At 36.5% G+C, this 19,098-nt stretch overlaps 1 protein-coding gene across 3 annotated transcripts in view; it reads left to right on the top strand.

Moving 5' to 3' along the window:
- Window positions 1-3,135: 3,135 nt before the first annotated feature.
- Window positions 3,136-19,098, top strand: part of LOC131155674 (uncharacterized) — a 34,787-nt gene continuing 18,824 nt past the window's right edge. For 2 of the 3 annotated variants that reach the window (XM_058108971.1, XM_058108972.1), the window contains exons 1-5: window positions 3,136-3,346; window positions 4,552-4,630; window positions 4,799-4,830; window positions 13,793-13,834; window positions 14,451-14,537. In XM_058108971.1, coding sequence (XP_057964954.1) covers window positions 4,557-4,630; window positions 4,799-4,830; window positions 13,793-13,834; window positions 14,451-14,537 — 235 coding nt within the window. In that variant the 5' untranslated portion in view covers window positions 3,136-3,346; window positions 4,552-4,556. The remainder of the gene's footprint in view (window positions 3,347-4,551; window positions 4,631-4,798; window positions 4,831-13,792; window positions 13,835-14,450; window positions 14,538-19,098) is intronic. The other variant, XM_058108973.1, reaches the window with a different exon arrangement.

The raw sequence follows: 19,098 nt of genomic DNA on the forward strand, positions 1-19,098 counted from the left end.
TTCATGCGTGCCCAAGCTTGCCTCCGTCTCCATCTCTCTCTCTTTCAATTTCTTAACGGATTTGCGGTGGAGTGGAAAACGAAAGGTGCCGTTGAATTCCTACTTCCATTGTCGACATATCTATTGAAGCAGATTTGTCGTGGAAGCGGCCACTATTCCTGGGGTAAGACAATTTTTTCCTAATTTCTTAATTTTTCTTTAAATCTGCTGTTAAATCGACGATCGGGCACCACCACGGTGTACTAGTCGCGATCATCGTCATTTTGACGTGAGTAAATTTTCAATTGGGATATCCTAGACCCCATTCCAAAGCGAGAGTGAGATTTGAGAAAATGAGTAAATTGACTATATTTGAGGGTATAATTATTGATTTAGAATTCATGGGTTTGGAAATATTAAAATAATATTTTATTTAGGATTAATTTAATGAAATTAGAATTTTTAATTTCAGAGTTCGAGTGAGCGTCGTAGGCATCTTTTCGGGGTCTCTATTGGCGTAGTATAAAAAATCAGGTAAGGGGAAAAATATATATTAAATCAAAATTTTTTATGAATTTTATGAAAAATGAATTGTGTTATATATATGCGTATATGTTTCGGTATAAGTTTAAAATGCCAACGATTTAAACTATGTTTTTCCGAGTTTAGGGTTGTTTATTAGATACGTATATGCAAAAATGAACTGATGAAAGTAAGAAATATTTTCAGGATAATTATGTAAAAAATGAAAGGTGTTTTTAGTATATAAACATTAAATGTTGGTTGACTTATTTTACAAACAGTGTATGAATTTTATTACTAAATTGTGTGGCATGAGTAAATGTAAGTTTTGTGCAAATATATGTTAAATGTATGAGATGCAAGTTACGTAAGTAATGCATTGAGAATGAAATATGATATGAACTATGCTGCTTGTGTGTGTTAATGCAATCATGTAAATAGTTGAAAGATGTTGAGTAAAACAGTTGAAAAATGTTGGGTAAAACAGTTAAAAAATATTGGGTAAAATAGCTGAAAGATGTTGGGTAAAATAGCTGAAAGATGTTGGGTAAAACAGTTGAAAAATGCCAGGTAAAACAGCTGAAAGATGCTGGGTAAAACAACTGAAAGATACTGGGTATGTAATGAAATGAAATGAAAATGGAAATGAATGAAACAAAAATGAAGTGTGAAATGTGAACAATGTAAAATGCGAAAGAGTCACTTAAAGTGAAATGAAATGAAATGTTAAAGTTATGAACATGAACATAGGTGAATGGTTGAATAATGACAGAAAGAATAATGTATTATGATATTAGAAGTATCTATACTCGTAGAACATGTTACGATTGGGCGGGGCGTACTCTTCGCCTGAAGGCTTGCTGAGAAAGGCGAGTGCGCTAGTTGTATCAGATGTAGCAATAGCTGCATAACGCACTAGGGCAGAGGGAACCTACTTGTATGAGCAGGTAGATTTCCCTATTCTTGGGAGCCTTCGCTAGTAAACTTTTGTATGAACTGTGTGAGTACGAGATTAATCTATCACTTGAGAGCTTACTGAATAAGGTGAGTGCCCTGGTATGCTTCTGCTGTGACCTTTGGGTTACCTAATGTATCAGAGCAGAGAGGTGCTACCTGTATGGGCGGGTAATCACCCTTATCCTTAGGTAATCTCGTATGTAAAATACCTTACATGTGTTTGAATAGAATTAGAAAATGATTTTAGAAATTATGTTAACAATTTTCAAATGTTAAAAATTATGTTGCTAAATAAACTCATGTTGACCACACACTATTTTAATATATTGTTTCTTCCCTTACTGAGATGTGTCTCACCCGAATATGAACTAATCTTTTTTAGGACCTCCACGAGATCGAGCTTAGAGAGCTCGAGCTGTGATAGCACTTTTGAGAAAATGGTATAATTTTGATAATATTTTGAGATGTAGATGTTTTATGTTTTAAGTCTTTCGAGTAATGGATGGTTGTGAAACATACTGGTATTTGGGGATTATGTGTTGGAGATATGTATATATGTGAATACAGGTGGATGTATGATCTATGTTAGAATGTAAATAGATTTAGAAAACTCTGATATTATATATGTTGAAAGATTGTAGTTATGTTTTTCGCTGCATAAATAATATTAGAATGTGGATTATCAGGTAATTGAGTGGATTAGTAGCACTCTAGGCCCATGTAGGGGGTCGGGGCATTATAGTTAACTTGTTAAGGATTGTTGCTAGGATCCCATAGTGGTGTTCGTTTTTCGATTTGACTTATTGACGAAGAGAAATTCTAGAGAGAGAAAGTGAGTTTGAGGAGAGAGAGCGAGAAGTGGGGGGGGGGGGGGTTATGTTGTTTTCAATCGTTTGAAATCAATCTCAGCAACTTCCTGAGTAACTCTACGTGTATATATATATATATATATATTCATATTATTATATTTTATTATATTAATATATTAATATATTATATTATATTATATAATATAAATAATAATAATAATAAATAAATTAATTTTAATTTAATTTAATTTATTTTTTTTGGGATCACTACACATTTTCACTAATACTTATTTTAATTATTTACAATTAAAGTTTAAATATTTTCTATTAAAAATAATAAGATTATTATTTTTAATTAACAATAATCTTGTCATTAATGTATATTTATAACATATTACAATCATATTAAATTAAAATAAAAAACATTATTTTTAATTAAATTCAAAATTTCAATTCATTTAATGTTAATTTAAATTAATAAATAGTTTTTGTTCAATTCAAAATTAAATTATACTAATTAATATGTCATAATATTTAGTAACATGATATTTTTTAATTGAAATTTAAACATTTTTATTAAATAAAATAATATAATACTATTTATTAATTAACAATAATGTTGTCATTAATGTATATTTATAAGATATGATTATCATATTAATTTATGTTAAACATAGTATTAATAACTAAATTAAAATTTTTAGTTTGTTTTATGTTAATTTAAATTTATAGGTAGTTTTTTTATTCATTTCATGATTTAATTATATTTCATTATTAATTAATAGGTCAATAATGCATAATAAAATCATATGCGGTTAATTTTTAATTAATAATTATGTTAAATTTTATTTTTAGTTAACATTTAAATATTTTAGATTATTCTTCAAAATTCTTTTTGCCAAAGCCAGCAAAAGAGACCCTAGTCCCAGCGTGTAGGAGAGACTTCGACTCGAACCAGCACAGCGGGTGTCTTCGAGTCTTGGAGCCTTCGCCGGCAAGGGAGCCTTCGCCGGCAAGGGAGCCTTAGCCAGAGCCCTTCGTCTTCCAGTCTTCGTGAATCGTCAAGCTGCTTTAAGCAGGTAAGTCGTCTTCTTCTTCTTCTCTCTTCTTCTTTTTATTCTTCTTCGAAACTAAGTCAATGATTGAGATTGAGTAGGCTCACTGCCAGATCATTGTGTTCTTCTTATTACTCTTTTTCTTATTCGAAACTTTGCCTCAGGGCTCAGTATTTTGCTGCTGTTGGCTGTTGCTGCTGCCTGCTCTGCTGTTGGCCAGTTATATATTAACTTGCATTAAGCTATTGAGTTTAGTATCATATAATATGTAATCAATTGGTTATGTAGACTGTAGTATTGTAGTTTAATGCAAGTTAATATATACATTTTTTTTTTCTGAATTTAGCTGCTGTTTTGTTTGGAAATTGCATACAAACTATACATTTTCCTGAGTTTAATTTGTTTATCAATTTAAGTGATGATTGAGGAGGATTTTTTAGACTTTGGAATATTTAATTGTAATCTTTTCTTTTGATATTGATGTGTTTATATATCAATTACCCATGAAATAGGCATTGTACACAATTTTAATAACTGTGTGCTTTGCCTTCATAAGGCACACGCCTGCGCCTCGTGCCTCGCACCTTGGCTCCAAATACCTTTTGTGCCTTGGTGCGCCTTGCGCCTTTGAATACTATGAATGAGATAGTAAGGATTTAATAGCCCTTAAATGGTTAGAAGAAATTGTCTATGTTAGTGTAAATTAGCGGAAAAGGATACATGAGGCCAAACCTGCCTAGTGGGACTTAAGGCTTGCTTCTTTGTTGTTGTTGTTGTTGATGGATTGCACATATTGTTTGTATATTGTTAAATATAGTCTTATGGAGACCATAATTGAGCGACCATGGATTTTGTGCCCCTCTTTTCATAGTTTTCTAATTAACGTTGATAACTTGGTGATTTTAAGAAATGTTGAGGTAAAGTTTAAGAAAGTTTATTGATCTTTTTCTACTGTAATGTATTGAAAATGCTTTGTACAAATTTAGTAAAATTTATTGATCATTGTCTTATTAAGTTGAATTGCTTTTCCAACAATAATTTCTTGCCTTTTGGTAACGTTCGTGCCATACATAATAAATTATTAATTGGAAGCATAGGTAAATTGTTGCAATCATTGTTGATACTTTGGCCATATTTATTCACATTTAATGATCCATGTCTTAATATGTTGAATTGCTTTCCCAACAATAATTCTTGTTTTTGATTTGCTAAATGTTTCATACACACAGAAATTATGGGCCCTCGACAATGTCAAGTCTGTAATGAAGCGCTATCGAAGTACAAATGCCCTTCATGTCTTGTCCCATAGTAAGTGGGAAAGAAAAACATTTCTCTCTTAAAATCCTTTACTAGAAGAACCCTCCTATAAATTTTTCTTTTTAGTAAAAACCCTTATCTTTTTGGATAAATCTTAAGATTTTAGCCATACTTGTTACATAATGAATGTTTATGTTTGATTATTTTTCCTGACGGCAGCTGTTCTCTAGCCTGTTTCAAGAAGCATAAAGGTATTGTTTTTTTAATATTTGTTGTTTTATGTGAAGTGCTCAATAACAAATTGGTAGGCATAATTATTATTTCATTTTTATAACTTGACTAAGTTTTAATTGTGCATTTTTGATACTTTTCATCCTAAGTTTGAGAAAGATAGAGCGTAGTTGTGATCTCAAGGCTGTTAACTTTAGATTCTCAAAATAATATTCGTATATATGCATTTGTTTTTGTTATTCTACTGAACTCAAATCAACAGTCTTCATTCTATATCAATTTAATTAGTTGTACTTACCATCTTGGAGTGGCCTTTTACTTATTTGGGCCTTCCTCTTGGAGGAAATCCTAATTATGCCTCGTTTTGGGACCTTGTGGTGCAAAGAATGGGTAGCAAATTAAGGGGTTGGAAGAGGGCTTACTTATCACTATTTGTATTATTACTCTTGCTGATGCGGTTCTTTCAAATATTCCCACTTATTTCCTCTCTTTTCAAAATTCTAGTTTGGGGGGGGGGGGGGACCCTGGAGAGGATCATGAGGGATTTTCCATCATCAGGAGTTGGGGAGTGTAGGAGAGACCATCTTGTTAGCTGGGATTGGATTAGAAGACCTACAGGGGGTATCAGGCATAGGAATGTAGTGTTTGAAAAACATCTTGCTTGTGGAAAAGTGGTTTTGGAGGTTCTCATTGGAGGTTGAATCCCTTTGGCACATGGTACTTAGAAGTAAATATGGTTTGCGTTGTAATGGGTGTGATACCTGAGGAAGTGGTTGTGCTTCTCATACAAGTCCTCAGAAATTCATTTCTTTCACCTATTCTACCTTCTTACTTGCTTCCAAGTTGGAAATGGAAACAACATTTTTTTTCTGCAAAGATATTTGTGTAGGAGAGATTTTGTTGGGTCTTTAGTCCCTCATTTTTTTAGACTATCCATGTTGCATAATTTTTTGATAATTGATTTCTATTCTTTGGAAGGGGGTTCCTCCTTTGGGATTTTTCCTTTGTCTAGAAATCTCCGTGAGAGAGAAGTCAATGACTTGACTATTTTGTTGGGAGTGTTGGATTCATTTTCCCCCAAGTGAGAGATGACTTGAGGACTTGGGTAGGGGCTCTTCTGCTTGTTTCCTCTCTGAAATTTTTTTTTTCCTCTCAACTTATGAAATCCTTGAGTCCTTGTTCTTTCCCCTTGAATAATTTCATTTGGAAGGCAAAGTTCCCTTAAAAAATGAGAGCTTCTTCATGTGGACTTTGATCCTTAACTAATTGAATGCCAATGATTTGTTGTAGACAAGGAGGCCCTACGAAGTTATTAGTTCATATATGTGCTTCATGTGCTTCAAGTCCGATAAAACTATTGACCATTTGTTTCTACTCTATTAGGTGGCTAAGCGGCTTTGGGTTCTTTTTTTTGTTTTCAGTCTTTTCTGAGCTCATTGGTGCTCTCACGGTCGGTTAATACCTTCTTGAAAGTGTGTCGCATAGGTTTCGGAAGAAGGAAGGGCTGGTCCTTTGGAGATACACTATCTTTGCCCTCTTTTGGACTTGTTAGACTACCATTTTACCTAAAAGCCTAAGCTGTTATGCCGTGGGCCAACAATGTATGTCAAGATTTTAACATTCTGTTACCATGTGCAGCGTGGTTGCACGTGGATAGATAAGCAAATGATAAATAATACTCACTACAGGAAATGGGACAATTTTTTTAAAGTAAACTATAAATGCAGACAACAAGAAAAGAACCCAGGCCTTTTGGAAACCATGACTCTTATACCATGTTTGATTATCACTTTACCTAACAAGAGCTTAAGCTGTTTGGCTGTGGGCCAGCAATGTATATCAAGCTTTAACAAGATTATTTGGTTAGAAAGGAATGCTAGCATTTTTAATGGCAAAAGAAACCCCTCTCCCTCCTCTCCCCCTCTCCACAGTCTTCTTTGGGATATAGTTGGTTGCATTGCTTTCTGCAGGGCTCTCTTTTTAAAATATTTTCGAGGATTATTATTGTCAAAACCTGCACAGGTCTGGAGGGGAGCATTATTGTAATTTCATTAGGTTTTAGTTCTTTTTGTTTACAGAGAAAACAACATGGTTTTTTGTGCTCTCTGCAACCTATTATCTGTCTTTTGAAATTTACTTTCACATGGCCTTTGCCAGAATTTTAATGCTGACTGCCAAGTGCCAATCTGCAAAACCTTCTTGAGTGAAGGTGAAACTCGTGTCTGTTGGGGCAAGAGCAACTTCTAAGATTTTTTTTAAAAAAATTTTATATCAAAAGAAAATTTCATTAACAGGGAAAGAATTTGCAAAAGGCTGAATAAGACGTCTCTTGAGAAAGATCTGGGTCAACCCAAAAATAGATAACTAAGAACAACAAAGAGAAAAAATCATCAAGTCAGCATGTTTATCCAATCTCTTTGTAAATCCGGAAAACTAGCACCCTTGAAAAATCCAAAACCGACACACCACAAAGAAACCATATGATGAATCTTATCCCATAGTACCCAATTTAATTTTTCCCAAAAAGGATCCATGCATTACACTCTAACCATAATCCCCATAAGAGTACGAGTATACCATACTTCCACAATGCTGCTCTATCCTTCTATCTTCCAAAGCTTGTGAAAGAAGTAGCTAACAAGTCTTCCACTGAAAAAGGACAAACCTGACTCTCGCCTATAATACCAAATAGCTTATTCCAAATCCTCCTAGAAAATTCAGAGTGCAAAAGATGATGAGAAGCTGTCTCAGAGTTCTTATGATAGAACACACATACATCTGGAGAGAGAGCCTTCAAAGTTCTTTTGAGTTGCAACAAATTAGTAGCAGTAATTTTATTAAGCACAACCAACCAAGTAAAAGCCTTAATTGTTTGGGGGGTGGGGGGGCTGTGGACTTCCAAATAATAGGATAGAGATGAAATGAAGAATTGGAAGAGTAAAGAATTCAAAGAATGATTTGCAAGAATACGCTCCTGATTTATCCAAAGAACAAGAATGGACATCCCTTTCCAAAGGAAGGTTACTATTATTAAATAAGGACAACAAGGATGGCAACTCAACTATCTCCATATCAGCAAGAGATCTCCTGAAATGGAGATTCCAAGAAGTCCGGACTGCTCAAATCGCCAATGAAGAAAGAAATGATTCTATTATACTCTAAACTCAATTGAGAGAGACAAGGGAAAAATGTGAAAAAAGAAGCATTCCTAATCCTTGGGTCTTCCCAAAAACAAACTTGTAAACCCGTCCCACCTAAAATTTAGTGTGAGGAGTGAATAAAGGATAAATTTGGGAAATAGACCTCCATGGAGTCCTCAAAGAACATCTTAAACTATCATTGGAATCCCAACCACTTTTATCCAACCCAAACTTACTTCTTATTACTATACACCAAAGGGAAGAATCTTCTAAAGGGAAGTGCTGTAACTATTTAGCTAAAGATCGGTGTTTTTAGACTATTTAGCTAAAGATCGGTGTTTTTAGACACCAACTTACCAAGGCCCAGCCCCCTCCCCCCTTCCTTTTTAGACCTACAAACTTCTTTCCAACTTAATAAGTGATCCTTATGACCCCTCATGTAAAAGACTAGAAGAAATCTCTCATAATTCTCTCAAGCTTGCTAGCGATCCCCATAGGAATCTTAAATATAGACCAGAAGTACAATGAAAGCCTTTTCTTTTCCCAATCTTCTGCTCCTCTTTGATTCTATCATGGTATCAGAGCTTTGCTCTATGGAATTTCGCATCTCTTCCATCGACTTCGTGGTGAGTTGGCTGAGGGTTGCAGGGGGCAGTGAGTCCCTACTCGGGGTCGAGGTGAAGGCCCAAAATAAATTTTTTTTTGGGTGTCCGTACGGTTCGATTTTGGTTTTCTGGCAGATTGTGGCTGTTGGCAAATCTGGACGTGGTTCGCTTTTGGTTCGAGTTTGACTCGTGATTTGTTGGATTCTCGCTTGGCTCGGTATTGACAGGTTTGGTTTCACTCTTGCCATTCTTAGATTAATTTGTTTCTTATATCTTTTTTTTTTTTGGATACGCTGGGTTTCCTGGGCTTATGCACCAGACTAATCCCACGCCTACGCTAGTCGTGCCCACAGCCAACACGTATTTGTTTCTTATATTTGTTGTTTGTCATGGCTAGTGAATGGAATGATTCTGTACAATCTATTAGTGTGTGGTTGGATGGTAAAAATTATTCTTATTGGAGTTATGTGATGAGAAATTTCTTATAGGGTAAGAAGATGTTGAGTTATGTCTCGGGTCGTGGAGTTATGTCTCAGGTCTGGCTCATAAATCTATGGAGGGGGTTGATAAATATGAGGACTTATTATATGCGTGGGATTCTCATAACTCTAAAGTTATTACTTGGATCAACAAGTCTGTTGATAGTTGCATTGGGATTCAATTGGCGAAATATGAAACTACTAAGGAGGTTTGGGACCATTTGGCAAGATTGTATGTTCGGTCTAACTTTGCTATTCAATGTCAATTGGAGATGGATATTTGAGCACTTGAATAAAAGGATGGGAGTGTTTAGGATTTTTATTCGGCTATGATTGATCTTTGGGATTAATTGGCTCTCACAGAATCTGTGGAATAACAGAAGTTTGCTCCATATATTGCCTGTAGGGAAAAGCAGTGATTGGTCCAAATTCTGATGGATCTCCGTGATGATTTCGACGACATTTGTGGATCGATTTTACATCGTGTTCCACTGCCTTCAGTTGATTCAGTGGTTAGTGAGTTATTGGCAGAGGAGACTCGTCTCAATTTTCAGATTGGAAAGGGAACATATCGTCCATTTGCATCCGTTTTGGTTGTTCCTCCTAAATCACCTTTTTCCAGTCAGAATCGATCTTTGCCTTGCCCCAACAATGAGTGCAACTTCTGTAAGGAGAAGGGACATTGGAAGGCTTATTGTCCAAAATTGTTGAATAAGAGTCAAACTTCACAGCCGTGGCGAAATGGAAGAAAGCCATCTCAGTGTTCAGGGGGTCCAATGCCTCAGCAGTGGCGACCAGGATGGAACTAGTCTAATACAACAACTGTTGCTCCTTCATTGGATAACTTAGGGAATGATTCCTCATTTGATCCTTGTATGAGTGCCCTTGCAGAACAGTTCCAGCAGTTTCTTGCTTCATAACCACATGCCATGTCCACTCCATTTGCAGTAAGTTTGTCATCGTCTATTCCCTCAAGTATATCCTCTTCTTCGTTGGTTTTAGATTCTGGTGCATCTCATCATATGTCCCCTAGCTTCTCTTCATTTGCGTCTATATATCCATCATTTTCTTCAAATATTGTGCTAACTGCTAATTGCACTTTTATGACTTTAAAGGGTGTTGGTTCTATTCATACTCATAATTTCTCACTTTCATATGTTTATTGCATTCCTAAACTAACCATGAGTCTTGTCTCTGTTGGTCAATTGTGTGATGCTGGTTATTTTGGTCATTTTTCCTCTACCTGGGAAGCTGATTGGGATAGGCCGTTAGAGAGGGTGGCATGTATGTTTTAAATGAGCTGCGTGTTCTTGATCATGTGGCAGCATTGAGAGTAGACCTCTCCTCATTTCGCTTGGATTTCTCATCTTCTGTTTTTTATTTGTGGCGTTCTAGACTTGGTCATGTGTCGGGCTCTCGTTTAAAATTTTTGGTATCTAGTGGTGTTTTGGGTGACTTACAGACACATGATATTTCTTATTGAAGTGGTTGCAAATTGGCAAAGTTTTCTGCATTACCTTTTAATCACACATGTCTAAGTCTGTTGCACCTTTTGATTTAATTCACTCTGACGCGTGGGGTCCTGCCCCTGTTGACACAAAAGGGGGGTCTAGATACTATGTTTCTTTTATTGATATCATACTCAGTATTGTTTGGTCTATTTAATGAAATGTTGATCTGATTTAATTCATATCTATACTGTCTTCCGATCATTTGTTCGTACTCAACACTCTGCTGTAGTTAAATGTTTTCGTTCCGATTTGGGTGGGGAGTAAACTTCTAAGGCACTTTCTGATGAAGGGGCAATAGCTGCTGTATTAGACTGGTGCCCTCTTGGTCGCCACTATTATGGCATTGGACCCCTTGAACGCTGAGATGGCTTTCCTCCATTTTGCCACGGCTGTGAAATTTGAGTCTTATTCAACAATTTTGGACATTGAGCCTTCCACTGTCCCTTCTTGTTACAGAAGTTGTACTCATTGTTGGCGTGAGGTGAAGATCGATTCTGACTTAAAGAAGGTGGTTTAGGAGGAACAGCCAAAACGGATGTAGATGGGGGATATGTTCCCTTTCCAGTTTGAGATTTGAGACGAGTCTCCTTTGCCAACAACTCATTGACCACCGAACTGAAGGCAGTGGAACGTGATGTAAAATCGATCCATGAATGACTTCGAAATCATCACAAAGAGCCATCAGAAATTGGACCAATCGTTGCTCTTCCCTACGGGAAATATATGGAGCAAACTTCTGTAATTCCACAGATTCTATGAGAGCCAATTGATCCAAAAGATTAGTCATAGCTGAATAAAAATCCCGAACACTCCTATCCTTTTGTTCAAGTGCTCAAATATCTATCTCCAATTGATACTGAGCAACAAAATTAGACCGAACATATAATCTTGCCAAATGGTCCCAAACCTCCTTAACGGTTTCATATTTTTCCAATTGAACCCCAATGCGACTATCAACAAAATTGTTGATCCAAGTAATAACTTTAGAGTTATGAGTATCCCACGCATCTAATAAGTCCTCATATTTATCAACCCCCTCCACAAGTTTACGAGCCAAACCCGAGACATAACTCCACATCTTCTTACCCTTTAAGAAATTTCTCATCACATAACTCCAATAAGAATAATTTTTACCATCCAACCGCACACTAATAGATTGTAGAGAATCATCTCATTCATTAGCCATGACGAACAACAACAAATATACCCAAGATATAAGTAACAAATTAATCTTAGAATGGTAAAAGCGAGACCAAACCTTCCAATACTGAGCCAAGCAAGAATCCAACAAATCACGAGTCAAACTTGAACCAAAAGCAAACCACGTCCAGATTCGCCAATAGCTAGAATCCATCAGAAAATCAAAATCGAACTGTATGGACACCAAAAAAGAAAATAATTTCGGGCCTTCGCCCCGAACCCCAAGTAGGGGGTGCGCTGCCCCCTACAACCCTCAGCCAACTCATCCCGAAGTTGGATCCACGAAGTTGATGGATGAGATGCGAAATTCCATAAAGCAAAGCTTTGATACCATGATAGAATCAAAGAGGAGTAGAAGATTGGGAAAAGCAAAAGCTTTCATTGAATCATTCGGGTTCTACCAGAGATAAAGATGGCTTATATAGCCTACAAGTATAAAAGGGAAAAAGACTATTCTACCCTGATATAATGCAAATAATTATTATCACTAACATCCCCTTCAAACTCATGATGCAGGCAGCAAAAAGTATCAAGAGTTTGTCAACCAAAAAATGAAAGCGCTGGACGGTGTGGACTTCGTAAAGAAGTCAGCAACCTGCATGGTGGGGGGGACACCCTTGCTTAAGGTGGTGTCTAGTGACATGACAATCACTTTCAATGTGTTTGGTCCATTCATGAAACACCGAATTCCTTGCAATTTGGATAGCACTCCTATTGTCACAACACAGAGGAGTAGGAGCAGAAAATATAACACCCATGTCAGCCAACAACCAATGTAACCACACAGTCTCAGTCGTGGTAGATGCCACCACACGATATTCAGCCTCGGTGGAAGAATGCGAAACAACTGCTTCTAACCTTCTCATCAACCCCCTTCCCAGAGCCCTATCTACCATCCTACTCAATACATTAGCTACTGGGATGAGCAAAAAGGGGGATAAAGGGTCTCCTTGTCTAATGCCCCTCGAAGCAATAAACTAGGTTTTGGGTTCACCATTCACAATCACTGAGAACCACATGGTAGACAAGCAACCTCTAATCTACTGATGCATACACTCACCAACAACACCCTTTCTTACAAAAAACTTTACCCAAGAAGCTTCAACTCACTCTATCATAAACTCTCAAAATCTAATTTGAAAACAAACCCACTCTTTTTATTTCTACGAGTATCATCCACCACCTCATTAGCCACTAGAATAGCATCCACTATTTGCCTCCCCCTACAAATGCACTTTGAGCACTAGAGATAGTATTGTCGAGCACTGCACTCAAACTATTAGCTAAAATTTTAGTTTGATCATATACACACTAGAGACACGACTAATAGGTCTAAAATCCTCTGCCTTGATAGATCTTGATTTCTTAGACACCAAGGCTATAAATAAGGAATTGATGCTCTTGCTCAAAGTCCCGTTCCCATGAAATTTGGTAAAGATGTACAACAAATCACCCTTAATAACCTCCTAACAATCTTGGAAGAAACGAAAAGAGGGCTCTTCTCATTTGGGTCTTTCACTGTTGGTCTTGTCTCTGAACAGGCCCATTTTTAAGGATAAGGGTGGCCAGTGCATTACACTGTTTGATCCTCTTAATGGGTAGGCCCAATTTCCTAGACATAACTCACAGAAGCAGAGTATGGGGAGCATTGATTATCAACCATCTCTTAATGAAGTCCAAAGCCTTTCTTTAATTCTCAGAGACATGAATGGAACAGATCAAGATTTGGAGCAAAACCAGGACACTACTAGCTTGGTTTCAAAATCGGTTTGCGGCGAAAAAATGATAAAAATAAAGGTGTCAGATTGGTTGATGATTCTGGTTTTGCAGAGGGACTGGAAGCTGGTGTTGCCAATAATAATAGACAAAAAGTTGGCTTGGGGAGGAAACCTGATGTGCAGGTTTTAGTCTGAAAAATCTAAGGTCCCAAGGTTACTGATGTATAATTTTGAAAACAAATGTTTTTATGTTTATTACTATTAAATTATTAATGATGAAAGCACTGTTTTTGATTGATGGACTAATTGTGCTTATGTGGATGGTGCAGAAATTCCATGTGTTAAGCCAGTGCCATCTGAGGAAAAGGCTGGTAAGAAATCTGCTATTATAGCTGCATGTTATCATCTACTTGATTTGTGTTACTACACCAATTATTGTTGAGCATTCTGAGGTTTTCTGCATATGCACCAACTGTTCCTGCATGTTTTGATGTCTCTGCGTTAGCTTATAGATTTATATTTTATTGGTAATGAGTGTCAAACACAATGCTTTAGTATCTTAAATATTATGAAGGCATTGCCATCCCCTCTGCCCTCAACCACGTGCACACATGCACTTACATATTGCCTAATTTTTATATCCTAGCATAAAGTAGTTTCTTGGCCCATTAGGAGACCTAAAGGGCCACACACAGTGGGGGTAGCCTTCCTCCCATCCTATGCCCCACCCTCCCCATCCCCTCCCAAAATTTGCGCCTAAGACCTCCAACATGGACGCATATGCATGCTCAAAATGTTGGAGTGTGTATTTATGCTTGGTGGAATTTTGTTTGCATACTGTAGCATCTTCATGGTGAAATATCCCCTTAGTGTTCAATGCTCCTTTTATGATTTCCCCCTTTTGAACTTAAACATCAAAATTCCATCCATTTTCATAATTTATTGTTTTACGATTCACTTTAATACAGTTTACCTCCCAATTGGCAGGTGTAGATCCACTATTGTCTGTAGAACGACCATATTTTGTTAATGAACCAAGCGAAGTGCTGGAGAAGTCGCAACTAGAGTCAATAGGTACGACTTCCCAATTTGCCTTAGAATAATGCTTATAAATGCCACTAATTCTGTTGCAATAGTATTGCACTTATGTTGCATAGCTGTTGCGAGGAATGTTTTAAAGGTTTATTGTCACAATCTATCAAGGCTCTACAGAAAATTTGTGATGTTAAGTATTATTAAATTCTCGCTATCTTGAAAGCTGAGGGGAAAGTTTTACACAAAGCCATATATGTCTTGATTTGAGTATTGAAGGTAATAATATTATTTATTGGTTATGCTTTGTTTGTTGGAAAGATGCAGAAAACATATGTAACAAGATATGATTTGTAGTTGGCAAACAGATGCCCTCACAAAATCATTTGTCTTATTTCCAATATAGAGAGGATATGCAGAACAATTAAAAAGAGCAAAAAACTGCAATAACAATTCGTCAGATAATCTAGATTTACAATAAGGATGGGAGGCCATGGTTTAAAACTGTTGACCGCTCTTATCTCTTAATTAAGAGTTGCAAATTTTTAAGGTTGACTGATCAGCAGAGCCTTTAATGGGTCATGAAAATGCTCATGCTAGGGAGATTTGTCTCATTCTATTATTATTATTCTTTACTTTATTTTATTTCATTTCATTTTTATTGGGGTGGGGACCATGTTTATTGTTTAAAGCACAACAGCTCCTATTTTAAAGGAAGGAGATGAAGTAGCGTTGCACTTTTCATGATGTTTGACCTCCCATGGAAACCAAGAAGGGATATCTTGTATTAACATGAGACTTTGGAAGCAAGAGCTGCTCCAAGTGATACATTTTAATTAAAGGGACCCTTTGTTGGGAATATAATAGAAAGAAAAATATTTACTTATAAAATTAATATTAAATAAAAATACAAATACTTATCAGAAGTTGAGACATGGAAGGACCATTGTCCTTAAAGCCGATTTTGCGTCTATAGAGAATATTTCTTGGTGCATATAGTTACTATGCGCACGACTTCTAGGATTACTCAGTTGGCTTGGTTTTGTGCGCACTCAAACACCAGAGCTTTATGAGATGTACTGTTGTTTAGTTACCCAACAAAATATAAATCTTGAGAAAGAGTAGAAGTTAAAGTTATTCGAAGAAGAAAAACCGTATCTTGGAATGAAGCTGGATCACAATTTATATAGGTAAAATTAAGTATAACTTCCAGCATCATAAATACTAAACCGTTAATGTAGTAGTTAATATTTTAAAACGGTAAGGCTAATTAATATATTGAAATTTAATGTATATTTAATTAAAATAAAACTGACGATTGTTATATAGTATTTACTAACATAAATGTCAACACCCTTTAATAACTTGTGGTACGTTCTAGGTGGTATTTTATGTGCATTGTGGCATCCACTTAATTTGGTTGTCTTTTTGTATCCTACAGATATCCCCCTTGAGAGACTTGGTTGTGTACATAAATTTTGGTGAGGGAAAAATGAACAAGTATAAAAAATTTTAGAGGTTGATATCCAAAATTTCGTAAAATTTGGTTTCAATTCATTGAGCTTGGCATTAGCAACTACCTAGAAGAAGTCAATTTAGTAGTACTTTTTATCTTTCTAATTGTACAGACTTATGGTCCCCTCCATAGGAGGCAGCTGAAGAAGATTTAATTCTCTAAAGGTACTATTTGTAAGCATGCGTTTCGAGCCTTGGATTGGATTTGTGTGGGTTTGAAAGAAACTCAATACTATTTTATATCATGTTTTGCCCAAATCCACACACATTCATTTCCAAGCCCCAAAATTCGTGCTCCTAAATGCAAGGTAAAGGAAGAAATGGAAACTAAAATCCGTAAGATATAAAGAATAAAGGCAAATGATCACCATCAATCCCTGTCATTCAAGATCTTCAACTAGGAGGTCAAGAATTGAAGAACTTGAAGTGGTGTTCACCCTTCATAAAGAATAGGGTATCAAGTTGAACTTAGAAAATGCGAGTTGTTATGTAGGAAGGATTGTGTTTCTATGGGTTGGCTAAACTTTATTTTGGAGACCAAGCTGTCCAAATACCTTGAAAGATGAAGGGTCAAGTTAAAGCGTAGTTCAATTTAATTTAATTTTTGTTTTGTTTTGATTTTTGAAGCACTAACTTTTGCCTAGGTTGTAATTTGCAGGATTTTCGACCTAAAAGGCTATGTGCCCAAGCTAACTTTTGCATTGACCTCCTTTTACCTTAACTAGATCATTTTTTTTAATGTCCCGTCACAATTTTAGCTCCCACACGACTAGAGTATTAATTTGCAAAGAGTTTCTGTCAATTCTAACTTTTTCCAAGGGGATTGAGCTTGGCTTTAAAGAAACTTTTCTATCCTAGAATGCTTGATTTGGAAAAATCTTTATAAATAGTTTTCAGTTTTGGCTCATGCCAAAGAGATGGAGTTGGACTTGAAAGAAACCATTATCAGGCAATTTTAATTTGTACCAAGGTGATAAAGCTTGATCTAAAAGAAACTTTGAGGCAGTTTGAAATATGTCCCCAAGAAATTTGATTTAGAAGACGCTTTTTTTGATAGTTTTCATGCATGCCAAAGCAATTGAGCTTAGGTTTAAAGAAACTTTGAGGTAGTTTTGACTTGTGATGAAGAGACTGAAGCTAACTTGAAAGAAGCATTTAGGTAGTTTTGGCTTGTGTCAAGGAAATTGAGCTTGACTTGAAAGAAACTTTGAGAAAGTGATGGAGAACTACCAATGGAGGATTTTAGATGTTCATATTGTATCTAGGTTTTTATATTTTAGTTTGGGAAAGTCTTGTTACTTTTATTGACCCTCTTTGTCTTCTTCTTCTCTTTAATTCTATCCATATATATCAACTTTAATACCTGTCGTACATCAACTTGGTATCAGAGCAAACCATGATCACCACGCAGCCACGATCACCATGCAGCCATTCGAAGTCAAAAATTCCAGAAATTACACACTGTAGACTGCCAAAAGTTCCCAAAAAATACCAGTCATGTCCCTGAAATTTGAGCACCCTTTCCAGCAACCAAACCATAACACCTCCCTTACCAACAAAATCAGACACCCCTGAAACACCGCCTCTCAAAATTTCATTGTCATACCATCACTGGACAGGCCCCACGCTCTGGATGAGAACTTTCCAGCCGACTCCCCTCTAAATCCCCTATTTCCTTCATTTTTTTTTGGCTGCATAGCCATCCTCACTAGAATCCTTATCCCCTGATCTACGACCAGCCGGAACCCATTGCCAGCAGCTCACGTGCTCCATGCACTAGCCACGCACGTGGGGAAGTTGCTGAATTTCCCTGTTTTGCTCAGCCGCACGAGATACTGCTTCCAGCTTCAAGAATTTGGATTTTATTCACTAGAATCCTTATCCCCTGATCTACTACCAGTCTGAACCCATTGCCAGCAGCTTATGCGCTCCATGCACTAGCCACGCATGTGGGGAAGTTGCCGAATTTTCCCTGTTTTGCCCAGCCTCACGAGATATTGCTTCCAGCTTCAAGAATTTGGAGTTTACCTGATATTTTGAAGCTTTCTGAGTGAATATTGAAGTGTCAAGCCTGGTTCGCATTCCTAAGGTGAAATACAGCCTAATCTTGGGCTGCTCGACCAAATTTCAGAGTTTTGAAGGTCTGCCAACGTCCAAATTGAGGCCTAGTTGCTGTGTTTTGAGATTTTACTACAACAAATTGGTTTTCCTCCGTGAGATTTGGATGTTGATTTGAAGGAACTAATCTTGGATGTACATAGTTTTGGAGGGTAAAATCAGTGTGCTAGCATAGTGTTCTTGAAGCATCTGTGGGAAGTTGAAGTGAAATATTTGAAATCTAGAAGCTACAAAGTGAAAGCAAGGACATTTTGGTAACGTTGTATGGACCAACACTCATAAAAATTGATTTAGTGTTGCTTATCTATTTGGTACTTGTTCAAGTTTGTGTCGGTCCATATTTACTCTTGGTTGGGAAAAAAAAACTGAAAAAAAAGGAGTAAAGTTCGTATATGTGTTTCCTACATAGTTGGAAATTCTCAACAATTGCTGGACCAATTGTGTAGTCTTAGACAACTTTCTAGTGTCACCTATTATTACCTTAAATTTAGAGACCTCATGTATTGGTGTGCTCTTAGTAAGGAACTTAGAAAGGTAATTTGTTCAAGAAAGGGTTGAGAGATGAAATCAAAAGGCTTATGATTATCTGAATTCAAAAATATCCCACTACTCTATCAAAGGTTTACCACATGGCTCTAGAAGCTGAGAGATTTGTCCAGCCACCAACCTATAACACCACTTCCTATCTTAAAGAATTTCATCATTGTAGATCAATTTCTCTATGGTCACATAGTATTCCTAGATCCTCACAAGATGGTCAAGAGAAAACTCAAATTGTTTAGGATAAACAATCAAATATCAAAAGTGCCAATGCAAATTCTTGTGTAATTGAGTATCACGATTACATAAATGATTTGCGTGTTACTAGTGAACAATTTATTTATTCTTCAGTGCACATGACTCATGAATCTTATCAATGGTCAGAGGGTAGCCTGAGGGCCACCAAAGATGTTCAAGAGCAAACTCAACT

The sequence above is a fragment of the Malania oleifera genome, chromosome 5, assembly GCF_029873635.1.
Source record: "Malania oleifera isolate guangnan ecotype guangnan chromosome 5, ASM2987363v1, whole genome shotgun sequence".
NCBI classification, from domain to species: domain Eukaryota; kingdom Viridiplantae; phylum Streptophyta; class Magnoliopsida; order Santalales; family Ximeniaceae; genus Malania; species Malania oleifera.